We start from the raw sequence: 27623 nt of genomic DNA, 5'->3' as shown, positions 1-27623 counted from the left end.
TATATTTAAAAATATTTATGTTTCTAAATCGATTTTTGTTTTACTAAAGATTAAAGAATTATTTTCAAAAACTGTTGTCAAAAATTATATTTTAAACCGTTTTCAAAAATACTCAACAAGCATGCTTTATTTTTTCTGTTTTAAGAAAGCAAATATTGTATAGGATAGATTGTATAGGACTTTCAGACGGAGAGTTCACTGGGTAATTATTGTCACCGAATTTTAAATATTTTAAATTTGTATTAAAATAAATTTTATTTAAAATAAACGAGTTGGCATTTTTTATTTATTTTTAAATTATTTTGCCTTGCAATTTTATTTTATTTTATTTTTTGAAGTAAAATCCCAAATTCGGCCTCAATCCAAATTACCCCTTTCCAGTTCCCATCTGATTCATCACACAGCCAATGCCACCGTCAAATTGAGAAACTGAAAGAAAAAAAAAACACTAAACCAAAGTAAACTTATCCATTTGTAGGTTTTATTATTTATATCTTAATTTTATTTATTTGCATCTTTATATCTTAATTCTATTCATTTGTAATATGGTGACAATTCGTGTTGGTGGATCGTGTGTTTCATGTTGTGTCAAAGTTTAGGTATTTTATTATATAACTCAACTTAAACCCAACTGAATAATAATTGTATAAAAAACATATACTTAAATATTACTTAATTATTAAAGAAATAATACGTCGTATTATTTATTTAATAATCAAGTCATCTTAATCGAGTTAGGTTTATATATGTTTATATGATTAATTTTTCGATAAAACATGTTTATAATTTAATTAACATATTTATTTAAAAGCAAATTTAAAATGAATCAAATATGAATTAAATAATTTAAATATATAATTAAGTTAATAATAAAATTATTAAATGGTTGAATTCATATTATGCATATTGATTCAAAAATTATTTGTTTATTAAACAGGTTATATGTGTTGATCAAAATTGCGGGGCTTCCCTCCATGTGTCATTCTCAGACTCAAGACTCTTTGGTTGACTAAGGCAAACATATAACCCATCTGGGATCACTTTGTCTAAACCAAGATAAGTTTCATTTGGCACCAGAAGTGAGAAATTTTCCTTCTTCCACAATGTCAGACGGAATGGACAGACCAAACTAGCTGGATCTGTCAAACAGGTAAATCAATCCAGTTAAGTCTTCAAGATTTATGTCATACGTGGTCAACCGCACCTGATATTTGAGCGTCAGTTTAGATGCCTGATGTTTGAGCGTCGGACTAGATGCCTGATGTTTGAGTGACAGCCTAAACGCCTGACGTCTAAGCGGCGGACTAGACGTCATTTACATCCAAAAGTCAATGTTAATTAATTGTTACACACAATCTCAAACATTGACAAACTAAAAGGACAGTCAGCTACACAATTCGAGATTTTGGCATGACGGTCAACAAATGACACCAATTAGTCGCCCTTACTAGATGTGATTGCCCAATATGCGCCACAATAACGACATTGATTGTCCTATCAAGGCTCGATTTTTGCCGGGCAATCATCATTACAAGAAAGATAATAACAGTGCTATCAACTCTATATAAACCCCTTAAGAAGCACGAACAAGGTATACACATACACTCATTTTCTCCCTAAAAATAATTAGAGTTATCCTCGTTGATTTATGACTTAAGCTTTAGAGGGGCATGCCCCGACCATCCTTCTGTGTAGGGAAAAAGTTCATCAAACTCCAATGAAATTGGACGGATCTGAATCCAGTTGACTCGACATCAACAAAAACTCGTTAATAATCAATCAAAATCCATGAAAAATATGTGGGTTCGTGTCGTAGTGGTGAATGGAGTTAAGTTTGTACCCATATTCCACCATCGAATATTTTGTTTTATAGATACGACATTTCTAACATTTTCCTTGAATTTGAAGCTCCACTTCTTTTTCTAGGAACTAGCTTAGCATTTTCCTTGAATTTGAAGCTGCACTTGATGGTTTCTAGTAACTCTATTTCGAAATTTGACTTGAAGATAAACCCAAATATCCATTACACACCACACACTTTGAGATATGCCCTACCATGATCCTGGTAGTGGGATCCAACTGTGGCAAAGCCAGACACCATTATCATACAAACAGAGTTTTGTCATTGGTCATATCTATTTATATGCAGATGAATTGCTTATTCCTTTTGGAATATTCCCATGTCCAAGTCTCTGTTTTTTTTAATGTTTGGGAAATGGGTTTTATAGAATTTTGAGGGTCAACAAGGTTCTGTGGTTGAAACCAAGCCAATTAGGTCAATAGTTTTGAGGGATTTTTTCATATTTAATGAAGGAGTTTAAATTTATATATCTTTTTTATACCTTGTCGGTGATCCAAAACAATGGGTAGATTTTGTTTTCAAAATCATAGAATTCTATTTTTACTAATGGGTTCCAACTCATAGCCTCCTCACATTAGTAAGGTTCATTATACTTAATATCACAATGATCATATCCTCTTCGTTGTGAAAAAATAAGGGTTTTATGAGAATTACTTTTTATACTTTTTGGATATCTTAGGCGTTATCTTCATAAATTACAAAGACTCTATCGGAGTGATATAGCTTTTTTGTGGACAAAAAACATAAGAAGGTTTGAAGAACAAACTTTTCGTGTTTATTCTGAATGGTTTCGGAAGATAAGAAACAAAATTATATTCGATAATGAAGTTTTTTTATTTGCATAGGTCAAAAAGGATTTTATTTAATATCTTTAGTGAGAGTTTAAATTGTTTATAGATGATTATCTATCGATTTTAATAAGTTTTTTTTGAATGATCGGGTACTTGTTTAAGACATTATTTTATTTTTCCTTTATTCAGATCTTGATGGTCAAAGGAGATTTGTTTCTAGTTCACTGTTGCAACGGCTCTTTTGATAGCTCTTCTTAATTCAATTTAAACTCTTTATTTATCAAAACAAAAAAAATATTTTGTACCTCATTTATATTTTGGTCCAATTGAATTTATTTATTTTGGTATCATTTATTTATACCTTAATCAATGTATTTACACTATAGTTGAATAACTTAGATTTTATTATTTGGCACCCATTGAAAAATAAAAATAATCACATGTATGCAATTTGATCTTATCATTTGGTACCCTACTTTCATCTTATTGAATAATACCTTGAGTCCATTTATTTTCTATCTTGATCTTATATATTGTAGCTTAATTCATGGTTGGATTTGACCATAAATCCGTGACCTAACAATTTCCTAATAAATATAAATATTTTGGATGGATGTGAGCAAATTTATTTTCAGTTGGCCCAGCTTGTATGTTCCAAATCAAGAACACCTCGATTCATCACCCAGTGTTATTAGGTGGACCACATAGCAAAAACCAGAGGGAGAGGCCAAAACCTAATAAATGCCAGGTAATAATAACTGGACTCCACCTCCACACTCTGATTTTATTTAGTTTTCTCACAAACTCGTCCGTTTCAATTGAGGTCTTTTGTTCGGGAAGGTTCCAGTGACTTCTCGTTAATACATGATTTGGAGGTCTCCTCCAATCTAGACCATTCATGGTTTTAATTTCTATTTATAAGCATAACACCACATTTTAAAGACAAGAATCTTTGGGCATTCTCTGTCCTCACCGACAATTTTTTTTTTTAAAAGAAAGAAGAAGCCATTATCACTGGCCAAAATAAGTGGCTACGCGGAGAAAATGAACGCTGTTTAATCCATAGATGGCTGCCACTGAATGCGAGTGGGGAAAACGGTGGTCCACATGCCATCACATGGCTCCTGTCAGATCCTGCAATCCACGCCCTTGGTTTCCACCCATCATGGCTATATCCAAGAAAATTTTGGATTAAAATAATACAGTGCGAAACACCCGATAATAACAACATGTTTCTCATAGAAAAAAAGCTGAACAAATACAATCAACAACCCCTGTGTCCACTGTCCTCACTATCATTTCCACTGCCCTGTGCTGCTAAAATGCGCAGCTTCATCGCTGCACCCCACCCCAACCATAAATATTGTTGAAAATAAATTAAAAACAAAAGAACAAAAAACTCTCTACCCAAGCTGAAAGTAAGAAAAAGGGAAAACCGTGGAAAAATAAAGTGAAATAAATTAACAATCCAAGGAAATTACTATTCAGGACAACAGAACCGTGAAAATGACCGTGGCGAGTAGTTTCAACACTGCCGGAGCGGTGACGTCGACGGCCGATTTGTCCGTCGTGCTGTTTTCTGATTCAGCAGGGGCATCTGACGGAGAGCCTTCCGGCGACTCCATCGGTGGAGCTGGAGGGGAGGAGACGGGTGTAGGTGCTTCGGCAGCTGGTGACGGGCTTGGAGAGACCGCTGGAGTTGGGGAGGGGGATGACACTGGTTCCGGTGCAGGTGCCGGAGATGGAGATTTTCCGAACAACTCGGTCGGGAGGAGTAAGTTGTCAACGGTGAAGAGGCAGAGTGGCGTAGCGTCAAGCACGGTGTCGGCTACTCTGGACGAGTCCACGCCGGTCTTCAGGGTAACGGAATCTCCGGCGGTGGACACTGTCAGATCGTACTTCCCTGCGCCGCTAGTTGCAAGCGTGCTGATCGGATCTTTGCTAGTCTTCAACGACCCTATCGGACTGTATGCAGCGACAGCATGATACTGCAAAAGCGTCACCAGCTCAGCATTGGTGAGCTTGGTCAGATCAGGCACACCATCAGCTTTGAAAGCCTCATCATTAGGCGCGAAAACAGTTAAACCTTTCTCCACCGCTGACTCATAGATCTTGATCACACCAGTCGACACAAGCAACGACGCAAACGTCTTGCATCCAGCTTTCTCAAGCAAACCCGTAATGTTCACATCAGAAGCCGACGGAGCCGGAGCCGTCAGAAGCCCCGGCGCAATGATCGGCGCGCTGATCTCAAGAACCGAGATATTGTACGGGATCTGCTTAACACTCTTCGTGTAACTCGAGTCAAGCTTGGAGCCGGGAGCCGCCGAGCCGAAACCGACCTTGCCACCTTTCAGATCTGTAATGTTTACAAAACCAAGATTACCAGGAGCATTACCGGTGGTTTGGTAGAGAGTGGTGGAAAGAGTGGTGCCATCGGAGATTTCGTGGAGCTTTTTGCCGTCGTAGTAGTCCAAAACCACGAGGAGCATGAGAGCCTTTTTGATGACGGAGAGGGGGTGTTTCCCGGCCAGCGCAGACATAGCGGCATTGTTGAGGACAAGGCAGGTGAGTGTTTGGCGACTGTTGATCTCGTCGGCAAGCTTAGTTTGGCTGAGGTAGCTGTTGTAGAGGCTGTACTCCGGGAAGGGAGAGAGCATATCGGTAATATTGTGAGCTCTGACGGAAACGGCGAGCGTGGAGAGAGCCAAGACGAGGAGGTGTAATGCACCCATGGTGGACGTTAGCAACTTGGCAGAGCTGTGGGTGAGGGAGAGAGAGTGAAGAAATGGGAGAAGGACATAGGAGTTAAAAGAGAGATTTGGGGGTAACTATGGTTACAGCAGTGGAGTAAAGTTAACCATAGTTAGCGGTTGGAGGGGCCATGTGAGAAGCAGCATTTTTTTGTCACAGCTGGAAATCTAAAGGTAGGTGACTCAGTGGCACTCTGGCATTGGCATACACCATTCCTTTTACGTTAAATTACGATGATGCCCCTCACCTTTTTATGTTTTTTTACAACTTAACGGCTTGATTTTCAAGTAACGGTTACTTGGGTTTAATAACGGTTGTTAACTCATGCGTCCAGGCTCAAACCAACCCTGGTTTATGTAACTTCGTGCTTACAGAATACGATGATTGTTTTGCTGCCTTTGAGTCTTTGACCTGGTGCTTTGACTTTTGCCTTTTGGGCCTAATTAAAGTAGGCCCAATTCTGCAGGATTAGAATGAATAGAATTGGGCTCTAGATTTGAGGCCTGCTATACACCGAGAATAATATTTCAACATGAGTTGTCCTAGATTCGTCAACCGCCCATATGCTTCTTAAATTTATAGAGGAATTATTAATCTTGCCTGTGTCTTTGTGGACAAATCAATTAAATAACTTATTCAGTTTATAAATTATTTTCACCTTTGAAAGATGATGGGACTTAGCTGGCTTATAGAATTACAGCTCATTGAGCTCGAATGCTCGGCTGGACCAAAGCCAGATAGATCATCACTTGCTGACTTGTTACAAAACTGGAACATGAGGATAATAGTAAGAGCATGTTAACTTGGAAGTTAAAGAGACAAGTTTTCATATTCATTGACCATCAGCTCTCTTACCTTCTTAGTGTAGCTTTGAAATCTGACGTGGCATGGCAATATGTTTTCAGAGCATATATAAAAATTACATAACATATCTCATTAGTCTTATAGTGCAAGTCTTTTGGACTCATTTTCTTTTCTTTTTGGGCTATTTCTGTCTTTACACGTGCACTATTGTAAACAACGTTAAAAATGGGCTGATTTTCAGGTTCAGCACAAGTCGGCTGGTCTTGTGTGGAAAGTTTGGGCCGGGGCTCGAAGGAAGCATTGCCCAACTGAACCCCAGCACGGTTTTAGGCTTGGGCTTGGGTTCATCTTCGGCCCAACCCGTCAGAGAGAAGCGTTAAACAGGGGGTCAGAAGCAGACACTTTTCTGACGCAACAGTAGCGCACCTGTCAGTGGCAGTCCGAAACAGGGCTCCACCTAATGCATGGTAGATAATCGGGGCCCACGTAACTGAAGGGGGTGACGTGTCAGATCATGCCAGACAAGCACACTGACAAGACGCGTGAAGAACAAGTGCCACTCGCCACCTCAGAGCGCCGTGTGAGCCACGGATGAGCAGAGGGGAGGAAAGTGAAAGAGGGGAGCACGCATTTCATCTGAATTTCGCCTGCCGAGACTGCCGAAAAGGCTGAGGGGCGTGTCAGAGAGGTCCGACATCACACACTTTAATCTCTGCCTAGACTGTTTTCTCGCTCTAGAAATGACCAGTCTCATTTGAGTGTGTTTTTTGTTTTTTTGCTTTTCAAAAACACTTTTGAAAAACACTTTTGCAATATCAGTTTCATTTCGCTTGTCACTCTCTCCTTCTTTATAGTTCCCCTCGTTCTCTCTCTCTCTCAGTGGTTTCAGATCTGTTTTTGATGTTTCTGCAGCTGCAACCCACTCTCTCTCTCTCTCAAACGCATACTATCTTTCTATAAAACGACAGTAGCTTTGGTTTTTAGTCTGTTCCTGAGACCCATGCGAGAATGGAGGCACAACCGCTTCGGTGTATTGCTTCTGGAGACTCGGGTTCTCTATTTTGGCTCTCCGTGGGTCTTGATTGTTTGTGAGTATTCGTTCGTTTGATTTGATTTGATTTGATTTTTTTTTTTTTTTGGCGGGTTTGCAGGGACGAGCTGGGACACGGCATCACCATCGATTAAGCTTGGTCTTGGGATTGGTGTTGGGTCTGGGCAGAGCACTGTGATCAAGCAAGGAAAGTCTGGGTTCACGCCTGCACAGTTGCGTGAGCTTGAGCAGCAATCTCTCATTTCGAAGTACATGGTAGCTGGTCTCCCTGTTCCTGTTCATCTTGTTCTTCCAATTTGGAAGAGTGTGGCAAGCTCTTTTGGGTCCACTGACGGTGGGATTTATAAGCAATATCCAAGTTGTAAGTCAAATTGCGAGGTTTTTGTAAGTCTTCTGGCTTATTTTTTTTTAAAGAATGATTTTAGCCGGTTAGGGTCGCGTCTTTTTTGTTGTTTTTGGGTTTTTGGGTTGAAATTTGATATTGATTTATGTTTATTAGATTGAGTTCGATTTTTTTTCTGGGAATTTATCTGAGAAGCCATGATATCTAATTTTGTGTTTTGAGATGATTTTATACTAATTAGTTTTATTTGTGTCTGCTTCTGTGCATTTATTTGAGAAAATTTGTTGTGGTTTTGTATTTTGAAAAATGGGTTTATGTTCATGACTCTTGGAATTTGAGAAGGGTTTTAGCCAAGTAGGATGACTAAGCTTTGTTACTCTGGATTTATTTGATATTCTTTTTCCTGGGTTCTGCTTTTGGGATCAGATTACATTTGTAAGTCTTTAAATTTAAGATGAGTTTTATTTTATTTTATTTTATTTTTTACATCAATAGATTGATTCCAGTTTGATTCTACTGAATTGGTTCAGAAATTTGATTTGCCTTCCCTTTTCTATTCAGTCATAGGTTTCAGTCCTCAGGGATTTGATTATAGGAACGTCATGGATCCTGAACCAGGAAGGTGTAGGAGAACAGATGGGAAGAAATGGAGGTGCAGTAAGGATGTGGTTCCAGACCAGAAGTACTGTGAGCGGCACATGCACCGTGGCCGCCAGCGTTCAAGAAAGCCTGTGGAAGCTCCTGCAATTGCTTCTCATGTTACAAGACCAACCTTCAATTCGAGTATGGAGTCCGAGAATTCAAAAACCGATCTCACCATTGCAGTCCCCCTAAGTCTTCAACTCATGGCCCCCTCTTCCAATAATACCAGCACTGGCAATAACACTGCCACCACCACCACCACCACCAACAACAACAATAATCAAAGAGAGACCAATTTTAGTGGAAATAAACAGACCTCTGCTACCACTGCCGCTGCCATTAGCGACAAAGAAAGGAACTACTTTAATGGCAACAAAAACTTCAACACTACGTCATTGGCCTTAGCAGCCATTACCAAGAATGAAAGCAGTGACAATGCTAATGACAGCAAAGACTTTACCACCATTATGAACATGGCTGTTTCCACCACCTCCAACAACAACAGCAAAAGGAAAAGAACTGATAACATGGATGAGGAAAATGGTCGCAACCGTGCCAGTGACAACATCAACAGAAGCAGAAACAATGGAAACGACAATAATGTTGGTAGTAATGTGTCTCCAGGATTGGACTTCTCCCCTAAGAGTGTTCTTCAAGGTGAGACCAGTAAGACTGAAGAGCGATTCTCATTTCAAAGTTTCACTCACAGACACGCAAACACAAATATGCATACGCACGCGTGCACACACACACACACTCTTCACACCGTATGTTTGAAGAACAATTTTCAAGGTCTTGAGGGGTTGTTTTAGTCATCAGAAGATGGCATGGTAGGAATAACCTGATCTCCCTTTACCATTTGAAGGGATATCTTGATCTTCGATGATCTTACCTCGTTGAGGATGTCATTTTATCTTTTCAGTGAATATGTTTTTAGCATATCTTCCTGGCTTTCTTTTCCTGAAATGATTGGTCATGGAATGCTAAAAGGTAAACTGGAATTTTATTTTCTTACCTTGTAGAAGTGATGCATTTTAGTTAGTTACGCTCTAGTGGAAGTCCATTGTTTTGGTTGATTGAATATTTTGTACTGGAAGATCAAAATGATTTTTGTCCAAACAGATAACCTTGCATCATGATCAAGTTATATGCTTTTGTTTATGCATTTTGGGTCCTGTTAAGAGATTTTGATCATTGATTTTATGATATAAAATAAATGCTGATTTTTTTTTGTAAAAATTGTATGAGTACAGTGCACAGAAAAGCGCTATTTCAGGCTTGACTAAGACTTGAAAAGCATAGGAAATTTACATAGCCAACCAAAATAAGGAATTTTTTTGTAGCCTATACCACCACCATGTTGTAATTTTGGCTGTTGCACTACTTGCACGCGTGGAGTCTGAGAAGTAATTACTTGGCAGGTAGTATGTACGCTATTTCTGCGGCTTTGAGCCTTAATTTTGTTTGCAAGAGCAGACTGTCTGTCGCCAATAGGTCTGATAATTACTACCTGAGGTTTCTTAAAACAGATACAAGTTAGGGTTGGTGTCCATGGACCTAATGGGTCTTTGCACCAAATATTCTGTGTTGTTTGAATATGCTCTGTAAACTTCTAGTTATAACTCAATACACAAGTTTTTAAAATCATGCTTATTTAGCATAGAATTTAGGTTTTGATTTTAAATTTGGATTGGCAGGGTATATGGTTGATGAACCATACATTCACAATTGGAATGGTTGACTCCTTAGTCCATAACATTTATTTTAAGAATGATTGTTGTATTTAAATGATGTCAAATTTATATGTTTGGATTCTTCTGCTTTGACACCCATTATTCATACTAATCGAGTAATATGCTTGGTTGTCACTAATGTGCATGTGCTAATTTCATTTTCTCTGTTCTCTCTTGCTTTCTATAAATCTTTGGAAGAGATTTGAGGTGCTTTCCCTACCCACTTTTATGCTCCATATTTTTCTGCAAAGAACGGAATTTTGAAATTTAAGACTTATGGGTTGAATTGTGATGATATTAAAAGATCTCTCCTCTTTCCTGTCCCTCCGACAACCAGTTGGGACATTCAGATATTTCTTTCTGATGTTGTCTGTTAGATTTCTTAGTGAGAATTTAAGTTGAATAGTAGAGCTCTTTTTAACTGATTTCATTTGTGATGTTGGGTTCTTGTGAGAATGAGTAATGGGGTTTGTTTGCTGCTTGTTATTGTTTCCAGTTATGGGTTGCAGTAGCTCATGCTTCGATTACAGAAACTATGCAGAACCTGAACCGGGGAGATGCAGAAGAACAGATGGGAAGAAATGGCGATGTAGCAGGGATGTTGTGCCTGATCAGAAATATTGTGTCCGGCACATGCACAGAGGTGCCAAAAAACATGTTGGAGTCTCTCAATCAGTTGCAGTTTCAGCTGCCATTCATAGTAATTGCCGTCCCCCTACCATACCCAACAAAACTCGCATTTCCATAAATTTGAACACCAATCTCTCCATCTCAATCCCAGCAAATCCCCAAACAATATCCCATGACGGAGAAAGTCCTACTGCCAGCAGCAGCAGCGAAACCACAATCACCAATTAAACTAGTAACCTTTCATAGATGTTGGGCTCTTGCCATAATATGCTGAGTGGAATACTGAACCTCCTTGGTATTTTCCTTTTGCCCCCCTTCTTGGTTTTACCCTTGGTTCTGAGACCAGTTTCTGATGGGGTTGTCCTGAACATGGAAAATAGGGTTTCTTTCATATTTTTTTTTGGTTCTTTTAATGGGGAAAGACATTTTTGTGGGCACTATATATCCTTTGAAAATGTTGATTTTGTTCTGCTTAAATCTCATGTTTGTTTTGTATATATATGCCATTGCTTCCTTCTATATGAGCCTCAGCTTCATTTTGCTTCACACACCCTTTTTCGAAAGGTGATTCATGCTCTTTCTTTTGACTTCTGCTGGCTGTGTTTATCAAAAGCTTCTGTAACCCCTTGGATCTGTGGTATTAAAGACAGGACATACGAAAAACCGCCTTTTTGTGTCCAGTGAAGGGGCTGCTCATCATAAGGGAAATAGAAGGAGAATTTTCAATCTTATGTCCTTATCCAAATTCCCTCCCTTCTAAACATCAGGATTAGTAATTTTAATGTAATATATTTCCTTTTATCCCTATTATTTCCTAAATACAGCTTCTTATTTAAGAAGCAATCTATGTTTTCTTCTAAACAAGACCCCTAATGCTTCTTCTTCCATCTGTAATCATCATGAGTTTCTCTTGTTGCAAAATTGTATCTCAAAGGTTTGATTGAGAGTGGAATTTACAGAAGCTGAAGTATGATTTGGAATGTGGTGTTTTCATCAGCTGTTGCAGTATGTGCCGGTAGAAGCCTGCAGCTTCGCCATCCCTCCATGCTTATGGCTAGAGTTCATCGTTCTCACTTCTCATGGCTCTACCTGAAGGCTTTAGAGTGAGTGCATTGCCAATGGATTTTGGATTTTTAATTATAGAAAAATCCATGGGCCCATTTGGCAGGTCTTTCTAAAAGTGTAAGATGAATAAATATGGAATGTGGTGGAATTTGGGTGATTATCATCAATGCCTGTCCTGTAGATGACACTGGTAGATTCACCAGTGAAATTAAACCTAATTAAGAATAGGTTAAAATTGACAATAAGATCAATGAAATCAATAATACCCAGGCAGGCGGTTTAGTGTATTTTCTAAATTGTGAGTCTAAAAAGACTCAAGATATTTTAACTATCACACATGAGGATGTTTTTGTGGTGAGTTTGGACGAGATACAAATGTTGACCTCTTGGTTTGAAAGGATAAAATGGAGATGAACGAGTATGTTAAGCCTAGTGACATAGTGTAAGTTACAACTTAGGTGAAAACATCATTGAATCTAAAGATGTGTAAACAATGTTGAGATATTTTCTTGATGGATTCAAACCTGAAGTTATTGTCATAGAAGAGAGTAAGAGAGTAAGGATATGATGGATATCGACTCTCTTTGTAGGCGAAAGAATGTATGTAAAATGAGAAAAACAGTATTGGATGCACAAGCGTAATGTAGCAAAAGAAGAAATTGGCGTCGCCCGGACTTGAACCGGAGACCTTCAGTGTGTTAGACTGACGTGATAACCAACTACACCACGACACCGTTGAGACTTGAACTGAGAACTTTATGTAAAGAAATATTGGATGACATGAGGCGAGTGTTTTTGTATCCACCACTATCAGGGTGGGTTTGAAAGAAGCTCGAACCGGTTTGGGGAGGATTATGAATGGAAAATAATTTTATTTACTTCACATTTTTTTTAACACAATAACAAAATTTATAAGAAGTGGCCACAAGATTGTTTCTCAAAAGGGACTTGAGCCAAGTAAAAAGACTGCTCAAAATTTTGGTTGGAAGCCAGGAACTGACCAATTGAATATAGAAAAGTGGGAAGTTATTGTGATGGATTCTTATATCAGCAATGCTTTGTACCTCCCTGATGGGAAGACTAATGTTTCCACAGCATGAAATTCTCTTGGAAAATATTTCAGTTTTGAGCTGAATGGCAGAAGCCCTCGTTCAAGAATCCACTCATCCTGCTAAAATATGGGAAAATTTAATCAATTCTTCCAATTCAGATGTCTACTACTAGGCACATTCTATCATGAATTTAAGCCTTTGTATCTCTACATATTTGGCTTTTCACTTCTTCATACCACAGAGCACAGCAATATGGTTTTCACAGAACTTTAGATTGAAAAGAAAGGTGGAGAGGGAAAAATGCTTCCCAGTAATGGTTTTAACCATTAAGGTTTATAAATGCAATCCAAAGTTGCAGCCTTCTATGAACAGAAAGGAAGAAAAAAGGGAAGTTGCAGCTAAGAGTAGAGTTATACAATAAACTAAAGGTTGGATTTCAGAATTAACAAATCCAATGCCTCTTGATCTTTGTGCAGATGTTGGATACAATGAGGATTGCAGGTTACAGTGATCTGAAAAAAAGCTTTGTTTTACCAAAATGTTTATACTGTTAGATGTAGCATGAAACTATGCTGCTATTTGTTGCAGGTACCCGTAGGATTTGCATTCTTGATTATCCAAGGATGCTCCATGATCTTCTGAAGAGAGAGCCTTTTTGAAGAATCCTTCACCAGAAGCTGCACAAATCTCCACATTCGTTATTATAATGGTTATTAAATCTCTTTTTATCCATAAACATATATGTAGATGTTCATGACCAAACTTACCCGGCTAATGAGATTTTTAGCTTCGGCTGAGACATGGGGGTTGGAAGGGAAGCTCAGGTCAACCTTCATTATCCTGTGTACAACTCCAACTTATTTCATTATCTATGTTCGAGCCAGTTTAATCTATATCCTAATCCATGATAAATGATGCAAAATAGATATCCTTCCCTCACCGTTTAAATGTATCACTCTGGCTTTCTGCCTCAAATGGAGGGACACCATACAGGAACTCATAACATAGGATTCCCAGAGTCCAGTTATCAACTGCATAGTCATGAGCTTTGTTCTCCACCATTTCTGGTGCAAGATAGTCCAAAGTTCCACACATGGTTCGTCTCTTGTTTGTTGATTGTACAGACCATCCAAAGTCCGCAATTTTCAGTCGACCCTGCAAATGTAAAAGAATGATGGAGAATTACTTGATTTCAAGCACAAAATTCATTAATATATTTTGAACTTTTGGATAAACAAAGCGGTAATGTAGGTGTAGGTTTTGCAAACTAAATTGTTACATCATTGGTTAGTATATTATGAGTAGCTTTCTTGCTTTAAGAAGCGGAAATGACATGGTTTAGGCACTCAAATGCAATGCAAGCATTTCCAAAATGCTAACAGAGCAGCACTTTTTAATTTCAAAATGTTTAGTTGCTGCAAAATCAGATAACAGAAAATATCCTAGAAGAGGATGTTTTCTGTTTTCGACAGCCTGCATCTGAAATCACAGCTGAGGATTGGACAACAGCAGTGAATCTTGACATTGAGTAATTGAAACTGTGGTACCACCCCAAACTATTTCTCACAAACAACAAACATAAAGTATGATGAAAATTTTCCTATGCCATCTCTCATTTCCTTACATGGAAATAAAGAAAAACAATTGCTTTATTTGTATAATGAAGAAAAAACCACAGCCTTTGTATGATTTCTGCAGCCAAAATTGTATAAACAGAAGCTAAATGCAAATAATCCCCAAATGAAGTTATACAAACAGGGTGTAGTTTTTTTCTATAAGATACAAACATGTGGTGTAATTGCAAAATTTACCAAATTTAGGCAAAAGATAGGATTAATTCAAAATTTAGTATACGTGCCAATTAAATTTGGAGCAAACCAAGAGCCCATTTAAGAACAACTTTGAGAGAGAGTTAGAAGTGCTTCCTAATGCTTGGAAGTGTTTCCTTGCAGAAGTTAGGTGTTTAGCAAACTTTTGGAAATCACTTTTAAAAACCCAGAGAATCATAAAAAAGCACCACAAAGTAAAATCACTTTAATCAAAATTACTCTCAAATGGGCTCTAAGACATATATGAGCAGCTTCTTGGAAGTGTTTCCTTGCAGAAGTTAGGTGTTTAGCAAACTTCTGGAAATCACTTTTAAAAACCCAGAGAATCATAAAAAGCACCACAAAGTAAAATCACTTTAATCAAAATTACTCCCAAACGGGCTCTAAGACATATATGAGCAGCTGCTTTCTTTTTGTAAAGTTCTGACTGTATTCAATAAAATTTAACCATAGTAGTATATTAGTCTAGAAAATAGAAAATGGCTGAAATTTTAGATGGAGAACTGAGGAATTTTGAAAAATTCAGGCTTACCAAACAGAAAAGAATCTGAAACCGACTCTACTTGCATAAGAACCAGAATATGGAGAAAACTGAATTAGGCCAGAAATAAAATGCTTTGAATATTCACCCATTTATGGACCAAGATACAGACCATTTTTATTGAAGCATAGCATCATTCACTTTATCATCCATCAAAACTAAGATATATAATTTTAAATTTCATAAGCTAAAAATAACCAGTTCCAATTAGTAGGGAAAAGACAAGAAGTAGAATTCACGAGCGTACCTCGTGATCTAGCAACAAATTCTCAGGCTTGATATCCCTGTGAATCACATGCTTCTCATGGCAGTATGCTAATGCTTGTGTGAGGCTTGCAATGTACTAAATTTGACAGAAAAGAAGTCATTAACCCAAAATAGAATATAGCTGAAAAACTCTAGCCTCATTTGATGGCCTAGAAAATGTATGGAGAAGATGATTTGAATTATGATATTGGATTTGTAGTTAAAGTGATTGGGACCAAAGAAAACAGCATCCTCCACTCGATTAAGCTTCATACACCTATTTTGTCACCGAAAAATCTGTAGAGAAGAAAAGAAAATAAACTTGGGACCTAAACCCTAATGTTTTCCAATGCTTTGAGGCGACACATTTGATTTAGGCTTTCAGTGGACATTGTATTTTCCTAGGTCCCAATTAACAAAAATCCCTGGTTTTTAATTTCCGGCCTTTTCTCAGTAACCAAACACTAGGTAAATTTAAACATAAACATATAGAGATAGGGATCATTGTCAGACCGTGGCGGCTTGCTTTTCAGTGAGATAACCAGTCTTCCTTAACTCCCTATAGAGCTCTCCCCCATAACAGTATTCAAGAATCAAAAAGATTCTCTCGGAATCATGAAACCAACCATAGAGACGCAGTACGTTTGGGTGACAAAGACTGGTCTGAATCTCCATCTCTCTCTTCAGCTGGTGATGAAGCCTGTACTTCTCAATCTGCGCCTTGAATATCACCTTTAATGCCACTACATACTTGCTCTGCAAACCAAATCAAATTAGAAATGACTAATTCTACAGCAGAATTCTCAACCGCAACCTATTGTAACATTTAAATCTCTGGAAAAAGCGGATCGGGACCATTTGAGAACGGGAAAATTGGGATAGGTAAAATCAGGGGACCAAAAAAAAGAAAAGAAAAGACAACTTCATTTTCCGTTTGGTTGGCAAGAAAATTTGTGGTAAAAAGCAAGGGTAGGTTTTGGAAGTGGAAAATACCTTGATTTCTCGGGCGAGATAGACTCTGCCGAATTTGCCTCTGCCGAGAGGTTTTCCGATCTCGAAGTCGTCTAAAGACCATTGTTTCTGCTGTTTTTGAGAGGGTTCTTCACGCATTTTTGTTCCTGGGAGAATCCGAGAGATGGGAATTCAAATCCAGAGAGAAGGTACGAAGAAGGAGATTTGGGAGGGAACCTCTGTTTTTTTGAAAGTTCATGGGATTTAAGGGTGGTCTGACCGGCACAGCCGGTTGCTAACTCCTCCAACGGCTTCATCTCTTTTTCAATGCCACGTCAGCACTAAAATTCTTCATTTCTCTTATTTAAATTTAGCCCCCTCCCCCTTTTTTTTTATTTAATGAAATGGGAAAATATATTCCATTCCATTCATAAATATATTTGGATTATTTTATAAAATATGAATACGAATAACAAAAAAAAATTCATTATTATAAAAATTAAATCTAATTTTCAATGGTATTTTAATTCCTCTCTTCAATATAATTCACCTCATTCCCACTGCCATTCTCATTTCCATTCCCACTGCCAAACTCTTCGAATGCTTAACCATATCCACTTCACTTTTTATTGGAAACATTTTTACTATGATAAATTTAGTATTTTGATACGAATCAAAAGAATCCTTTTACTTGTATTTTCAATAATATAGTAAAAAAAACACATGATTTTTGGAAGATAAGTCCATTTAATGGCTAATTAAAAAAAAAAGACTTATCGAATTCCTAATTTTTTGGAAAAAAAAAAGAAAAAAGAAAAAGAAAAAGAAAAAAGGGAAAGGCCTTTCATCTATTCCCATCAGTTTAAATCAAATATATAAAAGTCATATATTACACAGCTACACTGAAGTTTGAGCTTGGGAGAGGGCTTAGGTTGTACGGTGGTGAGACATTTACACCTGCTGCTTTTTTTCTTTTTTCCTTTTTTTTTTTTGCATTTTATTTATTTATTGGATTGGTTTTTTCTCGGCTGTCAGCAGCCAAACGAACAAGGCTTGCTTTGAAACACATTACAAGCCAGTTCAAGTCGTAGCAGGCGTTTAATTGGAGCCAAATTCCTGGTTCCAGTCTTCAAGCTCTTGCCACTTGCCTTTCTGTAAGCTGGGTCTAATAACAGTCATTGCCTTCTGAAAATCTCCATATCTTAGTGGCCTTACCTGGTCAAACAACATACAGCATACCATGTCAAAGAACCTTCCAAATGAATTCTACACAAAAATGTTCCTGGCATTTATGTTTAGAGTGTGAGGCTGAAATTGATCTTCTGAAAAGTGGAAGTAACCTCAGATGCATGTGTTGCAAATGAAAAAGCTTTTATCGAGTCAGAGTTCATATAAATCCAATCAAAGAACAGACTCCTATTCTTTGATTTTGAAATTTAAGAAGAGAGTTGGATGTCCAATGAAAATTTATCCCACCCCATTCACTAGGTTCTCTGAGCCTGGTTTATCTGGGAGTTTTGAGATCTTAACATATAATTTCATTTCAAGTTGATTTTGGTGATCATGGTGGCCACTGGCCTATGTGAATAAGGGTGAGGAAAACTTCAGAAGTAAAAAATCAAAATTTAATACTTCACAAAATATACCCATCAATTTTGACACTAGAAGTTAAAGATGTTGTGGTGTTAGGAACTACATGACAAGTGGAAAATAAAAGCAACAGTGGGGCAAAGGTTTCATGGTATTTGATCTTGATAAATTGCATTGGAAAAAAACAGGTACACAAAAATAGAACCAAGCAGGGAAACTGTAGCATATCTTAGTTTTCCCTTAACACACAAAAGCAGCATCATTTCCATGAGACGAAAAGTCAGTAACAGATTCACAAAATGGCAAGCAACAATTTCTAGATGGGATACCTGATTAGCTTTGACAGTCAGAATATTTGTACCCAGCTCTCTAATTGGCATCATCGCAGCTTCTTCACACAAGGCTTGTAGATCACTTCCAGAATATCCTATATACAATACCATATATTTAGACAAGAACAAAAATTGGTTCGTGAAAGTGTTGATCAAGGCCTGGTTTGTGTTAAAAACATATTCGCTATGAGCAATGACTCTGGCTACTTTTATTATGAGTCCTAGTGGCATAAGTAACTGGCTGAAAGCCTGTAACCACTGCATGAATTGACCAAAGGAGTAAAACACCATGTGACTTGGTTTTAAAGATTGATGGTTCACCATTGAATTGAATCATCTATAATCATTCCCAATCAATCAGCACTCTATTCCAGGAGCTAAGGAACTGGCAATTATCTTACCTTCTGTCTCCTGCACAAGTCTTTCTAGATCTCCACCTGTTGAAGAAAATGAGAACTAGATTGTTATTCCACCAAAGTCAAAATCATAATAAACCTCATCCAACATGCAATCTAGTACAATAAAGATGTGTGGAAGATGCATTGACAAAAGACTTCAGCCATGCAAGAAAAAGGGAAAAATGTTCAGTACATCCAATAATACCCCAAGAAATCCTTTTACAACTGAAAAGCAGTTGTCTGGGAGGTGTGAAATTCAAGAGCCCCAACTAAGCTGGCTTCTTCACTTGACTATAGTTGTCTGGTTTTTTCTTTTGTAGATTCTTGTAAGTAGTTTCTAGTTTGTGTCTTTGATTTTTTTACTCTACACATCCATGGCTCTTTGTCCTTTTCTTATCTGCATTTTGTTTGTATACACAGAATGAAGAGCAAGATGATGTGAAGAAAACAGTTGAGCAAGCAATGTCCAAATGAGCTGCCAACTGACAATTTTCAATATCCTCTCTTTATAAAGAACGCAAGAAAAATCATCCCCTAGACATTTCAAAAACACAAGGAACAACTTCCAATTTGAAAAGGAAAAGAGATATATTGCCTACTCAGTACTTATTGTTGTGTCCCTGTGTCCTAAATCCTGGGATTAGAAGGATCAGACACCCAGACACACCCAAACCAACAGTAGAATCCAAATATGAGTGTGAGAACTGAAAAGGAACATGTCTTTTTTTTTTTTTTTTTTGAATTTATTTTTCATTCTTTATTATTATTATTTTTAATGTATACCAAATGATACTAGATTAATCCTATTAAAACAACATATATCAAATATAAGTCATGGAAAAAAAAAAAAAAATTCTTACCAGGTAAGGAAAATGCTTGGCCTTTAAGTTTGTGTTTTAGAAGAAGCCTCCTGACATTTTCATCTGGTAATGGTACGTATATTCTCTTTACCTGGTTCAGGGTATCACATGAAACTGTGTCACTAAGGTAACTATAAAAACAACTTGAGACAAGAAAGCCTTGATACAGCTCCCAAATTAAGAATGATCGGAAGGGCAATTCAATATTAAAACTTCACTAGGATTTTTGTCAACAATATAAAAAATTTCAAACAAAGGAAAAAAGCAGAGAGAGAAAATGACAAATCCATTTTAAACATATAAATTAAGTCATTGCCATATTCTTGCTTCCGCATTGCTCCTAAAGCTGGCTCAGATGGCAATGGTTTGGAGTGGGAGCCTCCCCATTCCCCCACCAACAGAAGAAAAAAATTGATCAAACCAATTTGGCTTCTGTATTAAAATCTTTCAAAAAACCATGAGTACATGGCCAACTCAGCAAATACAGAGTCATAACAATGAAGGTGTCTCTCTCAGGTGCCTAGGCTTTTTATCAGGGCAAGGTGGTTGGGCACCCAACAATTAGGTGCGACATATGCCTTACCAACTCATCCAATTGACATGGTCCAATTTGGAAAAGAAACTGGATTCAGCTGATGGCTTCAAGTAAGACTGAAATGAAATTGGCATTCCCTCTATCTACCTCTAATCCAACAAAGACTAACTGCTTTGGCATTCTGCAGGCAATATTAGGGTAGTGTCATTGGTGTGTCTCATGTGAATGCCCAGGCTCATATTTATAATAAGTAAGGCATTTGGCAATCTTGGACACAATTGGAACCTAGGCGGTTGCATCAGGAGGAAAAACATTGATGCCATGATGAAAAAAAATGAAAGAAATTTACAAAAGACAGTATACTGAATCAAATTGAATGTCTGTCCAATTGCAATAGCATATTTGTATCACTACCACAATTTCGCTTGAACCATAAAAATACATCCTGGTGGCAGTTTCTACCAGTATTCATAATTCAAGTTCCTAAACAAGTAAGCTGCAGCAGTTAAAACAACAAATACTAACCAATCTCCTAAGAACTGCATCATCCAATTCTTGTGGTTTATTAGTTGCACCTGCATTAACATAGAAATGGGGTAAATTTACAAAATGAAATGGCTATTTACTCCAGCATATTATGTTAATATACTCGAGCACAATTTTCTTAGTGCCACATACAGGAAATGAAAAACAGGTCTCATTTCCTTGTTCTGTTAAGAGTTTTCACAAAGGTTTCAGACATTTGTGGGGTATAGTGGAGACAAACTTTGCTTACTTGAAATACACCCTTAATAGGTTTTTGTTCTTTAATTAGGCCAACCTAATCCCCTTCCTCATCCCAACCAAAAAGAAAAGAAAAAATGAAAAAAAAAAAAAAAAGAGACAGAAAAATGGGGGAAAAAAAAGGAAAAAAACAATAAATTCAAACAACCATCCCACTCCAAACATTGTTGTAATAAGGAGGTCATTACTGTGAGAAATGAGACCATAGCCTGTAAAGTTGCAATGTGTGGTCCTATACTGAGCAAAATTGCAAAAAGAATTCATCCATCCAAGTAGCTGATCCTTTATAATTGGGATGACCCTTGTTAAGAAGTAAGCTCACCAATTACAATTACAAGATCATCAGGATTAGAAGTGACCCCATCAAACTGTACCAGAAACTCTGACTTCAACCTCCTGCTTGCCTCGTTCTCGTTTGTCATCCTTGTTGACATAATGCTATCAATCTATTGGCAAGAAAAGAACAAAATTATTCTGCATGTTGCAAATCAAAAATGCAAATATAAACAACAAATGAAGAAAGAACTATAAGAAAAGGAGAATCAGCCCAACAACAATGCCTTGAATCCTGGTTGGACTATGGATAGAGTAGAAAAATAAGAACTAGGAGTAATGATGGTGGCACTTTTGTGGTGATAAGTACACAAAAAGTAGCTGAATGTGAAATAGACAAATTTTACCCTAACTTAATGATGGTTATAACATAAGATTGAAGTTAGATTCACCAACAGCTGTAGGAAAAGAAGTTATATTTGAATGTTGTAATTCATTTTTCAAATTAAGAATTTACTTTGACATGCAACAATAGCATACATCCGAGCAGAATAAACTCATAGAAAACAAATGATGCACGGCATGTTTTAGATCATCCTTCATAATGGAGTTTACAAGAGTAGCGTACTTCATCCATGAAAATCACTGATGGTTGCCTGGAAATAGCAACCATGAACAGAGTCCGGACAAGTTTTTCACCCTCTCCCACCTATTTCAGTTTAAGGGAAACTTATTAGAATTCCTTCAACCGGGTTAGAAAAACATCAAAATAATAACCCTATTAGAAAAAAAAAAAAAAAAAAAAAAAAACGGATACACTGAGGGCAGACACATACCCACTTTGATGTAAGGGAAGATGCAGAAACATTAAAAAATGTTGCCGCTGACTCTGAAGCAACAGCCTTGGCAAGCATGGTCTTTCCATTACCAGGTGGACCAAAGAGAAGTAGACCTGTTAAAAAAATCCAGAAGGTTTTTCATGAAATAAGATCTTACAATGCTACAGTACTACAATGTTGTTTTAATGAAGGCAATAGCCTTCCAAAACATCACCTCTAGCAGGCCTTCTAAGGCCAGTGAACAGGTCTTTTCTTTTAGTTGGTAGAATAACCATTTCCAATAATGCCTGCTTTGCCTTTTCAAGACCAGCTGCCCAGAAGGAGAAAACAAAATTGGATGAGTAAGTTTGTAATTCTAATCCATAAAATTGAAAATAAAAAGGAACATAAAAGTAAAAAACAAAAACAAAAAGTAAAAAGAAAATATGGTATAGTTTCTAACCAACATCATCCCATTTAACAGAAGGACTTCTGTCCACAATCACAGTGTTTATCATTTCAACCAATTTTGCATCATAGCCATGACCAGATTCTTGTACAGGTTTTGAGCTTACAACTTTATCTGACTGACTCCTCATAATGGGGCTGCGCCTATTGGTAAGTGGAGACTTTTGTAATACATCTGTTCTAGCATTAGATTTTGTTGAAGAAGTTGTAGCAGGTTTTGTGTCAGCTAAGGTGTTCTGCACAGTAACAACATAGATCACACAGGAACAGAAAATTTACAATCAATCAGCGTTTTACCGCTTAAATCACAGAAATACTCATAAGAAATGTAATATTCACACTTACACTTTATTCAGATTAGTCCATACCTTGTTTGTGGATGTGCCACCTAGAGAGAGAGAAAGATAGTAACAATAGAAAATATAAGCACTCTTCTAAAATCCATATTACTGTTAAAAAACAATAAAGGTAATAAAGTTGCATCAGCACGAGTGTTGAACCTGCTCGCCTGATTAAAATTTCAAGTCTCTCTGCAACTTGACCCTGCCATTTTGATATCTTTTGACGATAAGATTTCACCTTCTCTTGTTCACTGTCATGAGAGAAATAAAACAGAGTTTGGAATTAGACCACTAACTTTAACTCCATACAATCATAAATTCCAAATTTTATTCTCCTTTCCTATTCTTGTAGGAACTAGATCCAGCATCAAGGAAAAAAAGTAAATTCACTTTCAAAAATTCAATCCAAGCTTCATAGAATACGATAACTAGAAGGATTCACCACAAAAACATTCATATATGCATGTTTGGAGGATTTCTTCTTAACATTTTGCTCTTGCTAAAGAAAACTTGCTAAATTGGTAAAGTGTGTAGGTGTTAACAATAAGGACCAGGTTGAACCCACATGATCACCAACATTCCCAAGTTAATGCATTTTCTTGTCTCTAAGAAAATTGCAATGCTGGACAAAGTTGAATTGCCCAACTAATACGAAATTCAAATTGAATGATAACTTGCCATTAACTCAGAAACTGAGTTTAATTCTCCAAAATGGAAAGACCTTGTGCTAAAATTTGATGCTCTGGCCCACATTTGAAAAACTTGAAACCTGATTAAAAGATTACACACCATATCTTTCTCTTTAATCATACATAACAACAATCACCAGGCTCAATACATCAAAATCACAAAATTTTAAATCAAGATATAACACTCTACCAACATTATGTAGGATGAATTCAATTCAAAAGAACACACCTCTTTGTTCTTAATTTTACTACATGATAGCAATTACTAATCCCAATCCATCAAAACCCAAAAAAAAAAAAAGAAAGAAAGAAAGAAAGAAAAGGGATCACACTGCACTCCGCATAACAAAAACTTGAAATTCAAACTGAAAGATCACCCACCATTCAATTTTCCATCATGCTCAAGTACCAAGAATCACTAAGTCAAATCATATACTTATTCACTGTATAGTGGTCAGAGTTCTTTGGAATATTGTCCTTGGGTTATCAGGTGTGTAGTGGGTCTTTCCAGAAACTGTAAAAGAGGTCTTAACTAGCTGGAGGGGCCCTTTTGTGGGGAAGAAAAGGAAAAAGATATGGAAATCCATACCATTGTGTATTTTTTGGACGGTTTGGAAGGAGAGAAATAGACTTGCTTTTAGGGTGGGAGTGTTAGATATTCAAAAGCTTAAGAATTCTTTTGTTTGTGATTTATGGAGTTGGGCTAGATTGTATATTGGAGAGGCATGTCTATCCCTCATAGGGTTCTTGGAGTGGCTAGCGTCCAATTAAGGGGTGGTGAGGCTCTGTTAGTCTTCTTTTTGTTTTGAGAGGTGTTAGTTGCTTTGTATACCCCCTGTATGCTTTGTAGCTTATCGCCTCTGTTTTAGTACAATTTGCTTTACTTATAAAAAAAAAAAAAAGAATCACTAAGTCAAATCATCAACCGCATAGCTATGCAACAAAGTACGAAAATTCAATAATTTGCATCAATTTTTTTTTTTTTTTAATATGTAGACCTGATGAAAATGGGGAGACTGATCAAACCACTTTGGTTTAATTCTTCGTGTAAATTTTGTGATTCTCCAACAAAATATGAATGCATGTTCAAAACGGAATATTTCATCAAACCTTAGAAGTTCAATTCACAAAAACCACATAAATTTGCAATAGAACACAAATAACCCATCAATTCATGTCAAATTTTAACTACCAGAGCTGATGAAGGAAGGTGCTTCAGCCCAGTCTACATTCATCAATTCACACCAATCCAAATATCTTACTATCGAAATAACAGATACAAGAGAACCGTACAAGCTAAATAATTTGCAAAAGAAAAAAGGGCAGGAACAATACATCAATTCATGTAAATTTCTCATTACCTAGAACTGATAAAAGAAGGTGTACTAGTCGAACTGGCTTCGATCAATATACGCTGCGCATTCTTGTAATGAACAATTGCATCATCGACCAAACCCCACTCTTCTGCCCTAACAGCCTTGGCAATTTCCTCCGTCGCCAAATCGTAATAGCCTTTTAGCTTATACGCAATCCGCTGGTTCGAAACGCCAGTTCCGACGACGCCGTCCATCGCCCCATTATCGGAAAAATTAGGGCTTGACTGAGCCTCGTCCGGAGAAGTAGAATCAGAGAAGATGGAGCCCAGAGAATCAATGATGCCTTTGAGGAAACTCATGACTGAGACAAAATTGAAGACAAAGTTGAGAAACTGAAAGACAAAGAGAAAGACAATTAGAGAGAGATTTTCCTACCATTTTCCAGAAAACGTGAGAATTTTCCGGCGCTTTGATCACTGGGATTCCCTGAAAGTGAAAACTACGAAATCAGTCCTGAGAAAAAGCCTGGCTGGATTTTCACCAGTTTTTATCAGACCATTGCTTTACTCCCTCCAGGATAGATCCAAACACGTTATTGGAGAAATGCCCGCCTGATGTTCTGGAGGTAGCAAAAGAAAGACGGGAACTTTCACATAGTTCTAATTTCGTTTCTTGCTTTTAAAATAAAAAAACATATTCCTCGATAAATCATAGGATTATGATTTTCAATCTTTTCTTAGATTTGACTAACTTACCAAAGGTTCAATCCATATAACATTTGTACCTCACTAATTTCCATTTTTCTAATGCTATAATTGACGTGATTTAGTGGAATGTGCCAACAACCGAGCTTAGCTACGTACTTAAAATAACTTCGACAAGTATTTTTAATATTCGGGTTATATTTGAGTTAGGTTTTTTTAACATGAACTTAAACTACGGTTTGATTTTGATAGGTTAACTTGAACCTAATTTAGAATGTGTTTAGCAGTGATTCTAGTAACTATTTTTAATTTTTATAATATTTGAAAAATACAAGTTTTCAAATGTTAGAAAAATTAAAAACGCTTCTTAAAATCATTATCAAACGAACTCTTAATATTTTATAATACTTATAATTTATATTCTTCTATATACTAATATTCCATTTATATAATTTTAAAATAATTAAAAAAATATTAAATTTAATTATATTATCTATTATTTTATTTTTATATAAAGATAAATATATTTTTTAAGAAAGTAGAGGTTGATACTAAGCCATTTACAGAAGTCAAGTCTTATTTTACTGACACTAAATTTTACATAGAAAATGATGCTACGGAGGAAGTTCTTCCTACGATCATTCTCTCCATTGGGAAAGCTAAACTTAAGGGAAAGTTGAGCAGTGTAAGTCGACATTAGAAGAGGAAATTTCACAACCAGTGATGACTTGAATTGAAGAAAAAAAGAAATCCTCAAAAAAATCGACACCGGACTTGATGATTGTCACTACTTCCCTAATGTTTAGGTACATCCCAAGATTTCAACGAAGTGAGGGTTAACCACCTTTCATAGAAGACAAAAACGAAGTACAACCTTGAAGATTGGAAAATGGGGACCTTCAGGTCTTAAAGGAAGATGCGACCATTCCCTTTCTAAACTTACAACTTATCTCTAGGGATGAGACACAAAAATTCGTCAAATCCTCAAGAGATCAAACAAAGCAAGACTTCTTTCCCGGTAAAATAATAGATGAGGGGTTCAACCCTAAGGCTTATAAGTGATTAGCCAAGGCAGGGTATGACTTCACTTTGTCATCACGATAAGGAGAACTTAGCCTCGAGACTACAGGTGAAAAGATGCATGGCCTTAACGAAACTCAAAAGAAATTGAAACAACAAGGGTATGTAGTCAAACCTTCTAGGGCAGGTTTAGGGTTTGTACCTTTCAAGCCTATCAAAATTTTAGCTAAGACTAAGAAGACTAAGGCAAGTACACAACATATCATTGTAAAAGATATGGAAGAGAGTAATGGGTAAAATTCTCTTCCTCGAATTTCAGTATTTGATCGGATTGAAGCTCTAATTACACAAGCTTCAGTGTTCACTAGGTTGGGCGATTTTAACCAAGTAAAATGGAATTTAGCACATATCCTACAAAGGTCAATATAGCAAAGGATTGAGACTCTACCCCGAAGGTCATGGTGATGAAATCCCATTAAGAAACAGTGTATTGAACTAAAGGAGGATGCAAAGACAAGAAGTTTAATCCCATCAAGGATGAAACGCCATTCAACTTGGGAAATTTGTACTAATGGTTTGTTAAAAGTAAAACGACGTACCATCGTGATCACCAAACAGTCAAACAAGGGATGCCCTAAAGATATTGAAGAAAGTTTGATGTGCATTAGCTACCATGTCACAGTGCAAGTTGACTCTAATTCAGAATTTTCAGAAGATGAACCAGGGGAAGACGAGGAGGGGGGGGGGGGGGGGGGGGGGGCAAACTAATGTAGATGAGTTAAAAGAGCTCAATTTAGGAACAAATGAAAACCCAAGGCCAATCTATGTAAGTATGCTTCTAAGTTCCTTTGAAGAGAAAAATTATTTTGAGTTGTTACTCGATTATAAAGATGTCTTTGCATGGTCATACAAAGAAATGACAGGTCTTGATCCAAAAGTTGCAGTACATCAACTCATGGTAAAGCATGGTGTCCGATTGATTAAGCAAGCCCAAAGACGATGTCAACTAGAACTTGTTTCGCAAATAGAAACTGAAATTGAAAAATTGATTGAAGTTGGTTTCATTAGAGAGGTAAAGTACCCGACATGGATTGCGAACATCGTTCCAATTAAGAAAAAGAATGGGCATATCCGTGTTTGTGTGGATTTCAGAGATTTAAACAATGCTTGCTGATTGGAGCCAAAATATGTGCTCTAATGGCA

The 27623-nt window shown here is 37.0% G+C and overlaps 4 protein-coding genes and 1 non-coding gene across 10 annotated transcripts; 1 reads left to right on the top strand and 4 right to left on the bottom strand.

Annotated features, from left to right (window-relative positions):
- Positions 1 to 3871: 3871 nt before the first annotated feature.
- Positions 3872 to 5455, bottom strand: LOC100243647 (fasciclin-like arabinogalactan protein 10). Its single transcript, XM_002270390.5, has one exon. The coding sequence runs from the start codon at positions 5385 to 5387 to the stop codon at positions 4137 to 4139; it is 1251 nt and encodes a 416-aa protein (XP_002270426.2). The 5' UTR covers positions 5388 to 5455; the 3' UTR covers positions 3872 to 4136.
- A 1317-nt stretch (positions 5456 to 6772) lies between these two features.
- On the top strand, positions 6773 to 11155 carry LOC100242152 (growth-regulating factor 3). 4 transcript variants are annotated; one of them, XM_019225619.2, is made up of 4 exons: positions 6773 to 6898; positions 7362 to 7622; positions 8166 to 8903; positions 10476 to 11155. In XM_019225619.2, exons 2-4 carry the CDS (start codon positions 7514 to 7516, stop codon positions 10835 to 10837), a joined length of 1209 nt encoding a protein of 402 aa, XP_019081164.1. In that variant the 5' UTR covers positions 6773 to 6898; positions 7362 to 7513; the 3' UTR covers positions 10838 to 11155. The 4 variants fall into 4 exon arrangements, with proteins under 4 accessions (XP_019081164.1, XP_010661582.1, XP_010661583.1 ...); XM_010663280.3 differs by having other exon boundaries at positions 6879 to 7261; XM_010663281.3 differs by lacking the exon at positions 6773 to 6898 and adding an exon at positions 6906 to 7240.
- Positions 11156 to 12334: 1179 nt separating this feature from the next.
- TRNAV-AAC (transfer RNA valine (anticodon AAC)) lies at positions 12335 to 12408 on the bottom strand. The gene has a single exon. It is a non-coding gene; the product is annotated as a tRNA-Val (tRNA).
- A 605-nt stretch (positions 12409 to 13013) lies between these two features.
- Positions 13014 to 16654, bottom strand: LOC100265961 (serine/threonine-protein kinase Aurora-3). The gene is made up of 6 exons (XM_002270426.5): positions 16336 to 16654; positions 15856 to 16098; positions 15344 to 15439; positions 13667 to 13881; positions 13494 to 13566; positions 13014 to 13403 (listed from the first exon to the last, which is right to left on the bottom strand). Exons 1-6 carry the CDS (start codon positions 16450 to 16452, stop codon positions 13302 to 13304), a joined length of 846 nt encoding a protein of 281 aa, XP_002270462.1. The 5' UTR covers positions 16453 to 16654; the 3' UTR covers positions 13014 to 13301.
- Positions 16655 to 17118: 464 nt separating this feature from the next.
- On the bottom strand, positions 17119 to 25403 carry LOC100264212 (uncharacterized). 3 transcript variants are annotated; one of them, XM_010663282.3, is made up of 14 exons: positions 25132 to 25403; positions 24742 to 25057; positions 22851 to 22942; positions 22719 to 22738; positions 22346 to 22586; positions 22118 to 22213; positions 21901 to 22016; positions 21693 to 21773; positions 21114 to 21237; positions 20534 to 20583; positions 19474 to 19564; positions 18617 to 18652; positions 18213 to 18310; positions 17119 to 17508 (listed from the first exon to the last, which is right to left on the bottom strand). In XM_010663282.3, the coding sequence occupies exons 2-14, from the start codon at positions 25053 to 25055 to the stop codon at positions 17392 to 17394; spliced, it is 1476 nt and encodes a 491-aa protein (XP_010661584.1). In that variant the 5' UTR covers positions 25056 to 25057; positions 25132 to 25403; the 3' UTR covers positions 17119 to 17391. The 3 variants fall into 3 exon arrangements, with proteins under 3 accessions (XP_010661584.1, XP_059599135.1, XP_059599136.1); XM_059743152.1 differs by lacking the exon at positions 17119 to 17508 and having other exon boundaries at positions 17792 to 18310; positions 25132 to 25182; positions 25253 to 25349; XM_059743153.1 differs by lacking the exon at positions 17119 to 17508 and having other exon boundaries at positions 17792 to 18310; positions 25132 to 25188.
- Positions 25404 to 27623: the final 2220 nt, after the last annotated feature.

This window comes from Vitis vinifera, chromosome 15 (assembly GCF_030704535.1).
Source record: "Vitis vinifera cultivar Pinot Noir 40024 chromosome 15, ASM3070453v1".
Lineage (NCBI taxonomy): Eukaryota > Viridiplantae > Streptophyta > Magnoliopsida > Vitales > Vitaceae > Vitis > Vitis vinifera.
Note: the sequence above shows the minus strand (reverse complement) of the source record. Positions and strands in the feature narration are given on the sequence as shown.

Coding starts and splice junctions, on each gene's coding strand:
- LOC100242152 (XM_010663280.3), top strand. CDS start 7,219: ATGGAGGCACAACCGCTTCGGTGTATTGCTTCTGGAGACTCGG. Junction 7,623..8,165: donor TTATAAGCAATATCCAAGTT/GTAAGTCAAATT, acceptor TTTTCTATTCAG/TCATAGGTTTCAGTCCTCAG. Junction 8,904..10,475: donor CCCTAAGAGTGTTCTTCAAG/GTGAGACCAGTA, acceptor TATTGTTTCCAG/TTATGGGTTGCAGTAGCTCA.
- LOC100265961 (XM_002270426.5), bottom strand. CDS start 16,452: ATGCGTGAAGAACCCTCTCAAAAACAGCAGAAACAATGGTCTTTAGAC. Junction 16,099..16,335: donor ATCTCGCCCGAGAAATCAAG/GTATTTTCCACT, acceptor TTTGGTTTGCAG/AGCAAGTATGTAGTGGCATT. Junction 13,882..15,343: donor ATTTGTTGCTAGATCACGAG/GTACGCTCGTGA, acceptor TTACATTTGCAG/GGTCGACTGAAAATTGCGGA.
- LOC100243647 (XM_002270390.5), bottom strand. CDS start 5,387: ATGGGTGCATTACACCTCCTCGTCTTGGCTCTCTCCACGCTCGCCGTT.
- LOC100264212 (XM_059743152.1), bottom strand. CDS start 25,055: ATGAGTTTCCTCAAAGGCATCATTGATTCTCTGGGCTCCATCTTCTCT. Junction 22,587..22,718: donor GTGGCACATCCACAAACAAG/GTATGGACTAAT, acceptor GTTACTGTGCAG/AACACCTTAGCTGACACAAA. Junction 21,238..21,692: donor CAGTGATTTTCATGGATGAA/GTACGCTACTCT, acceptor TCTTGCCAATAG/ATTGATAGCATTATGTCAAC.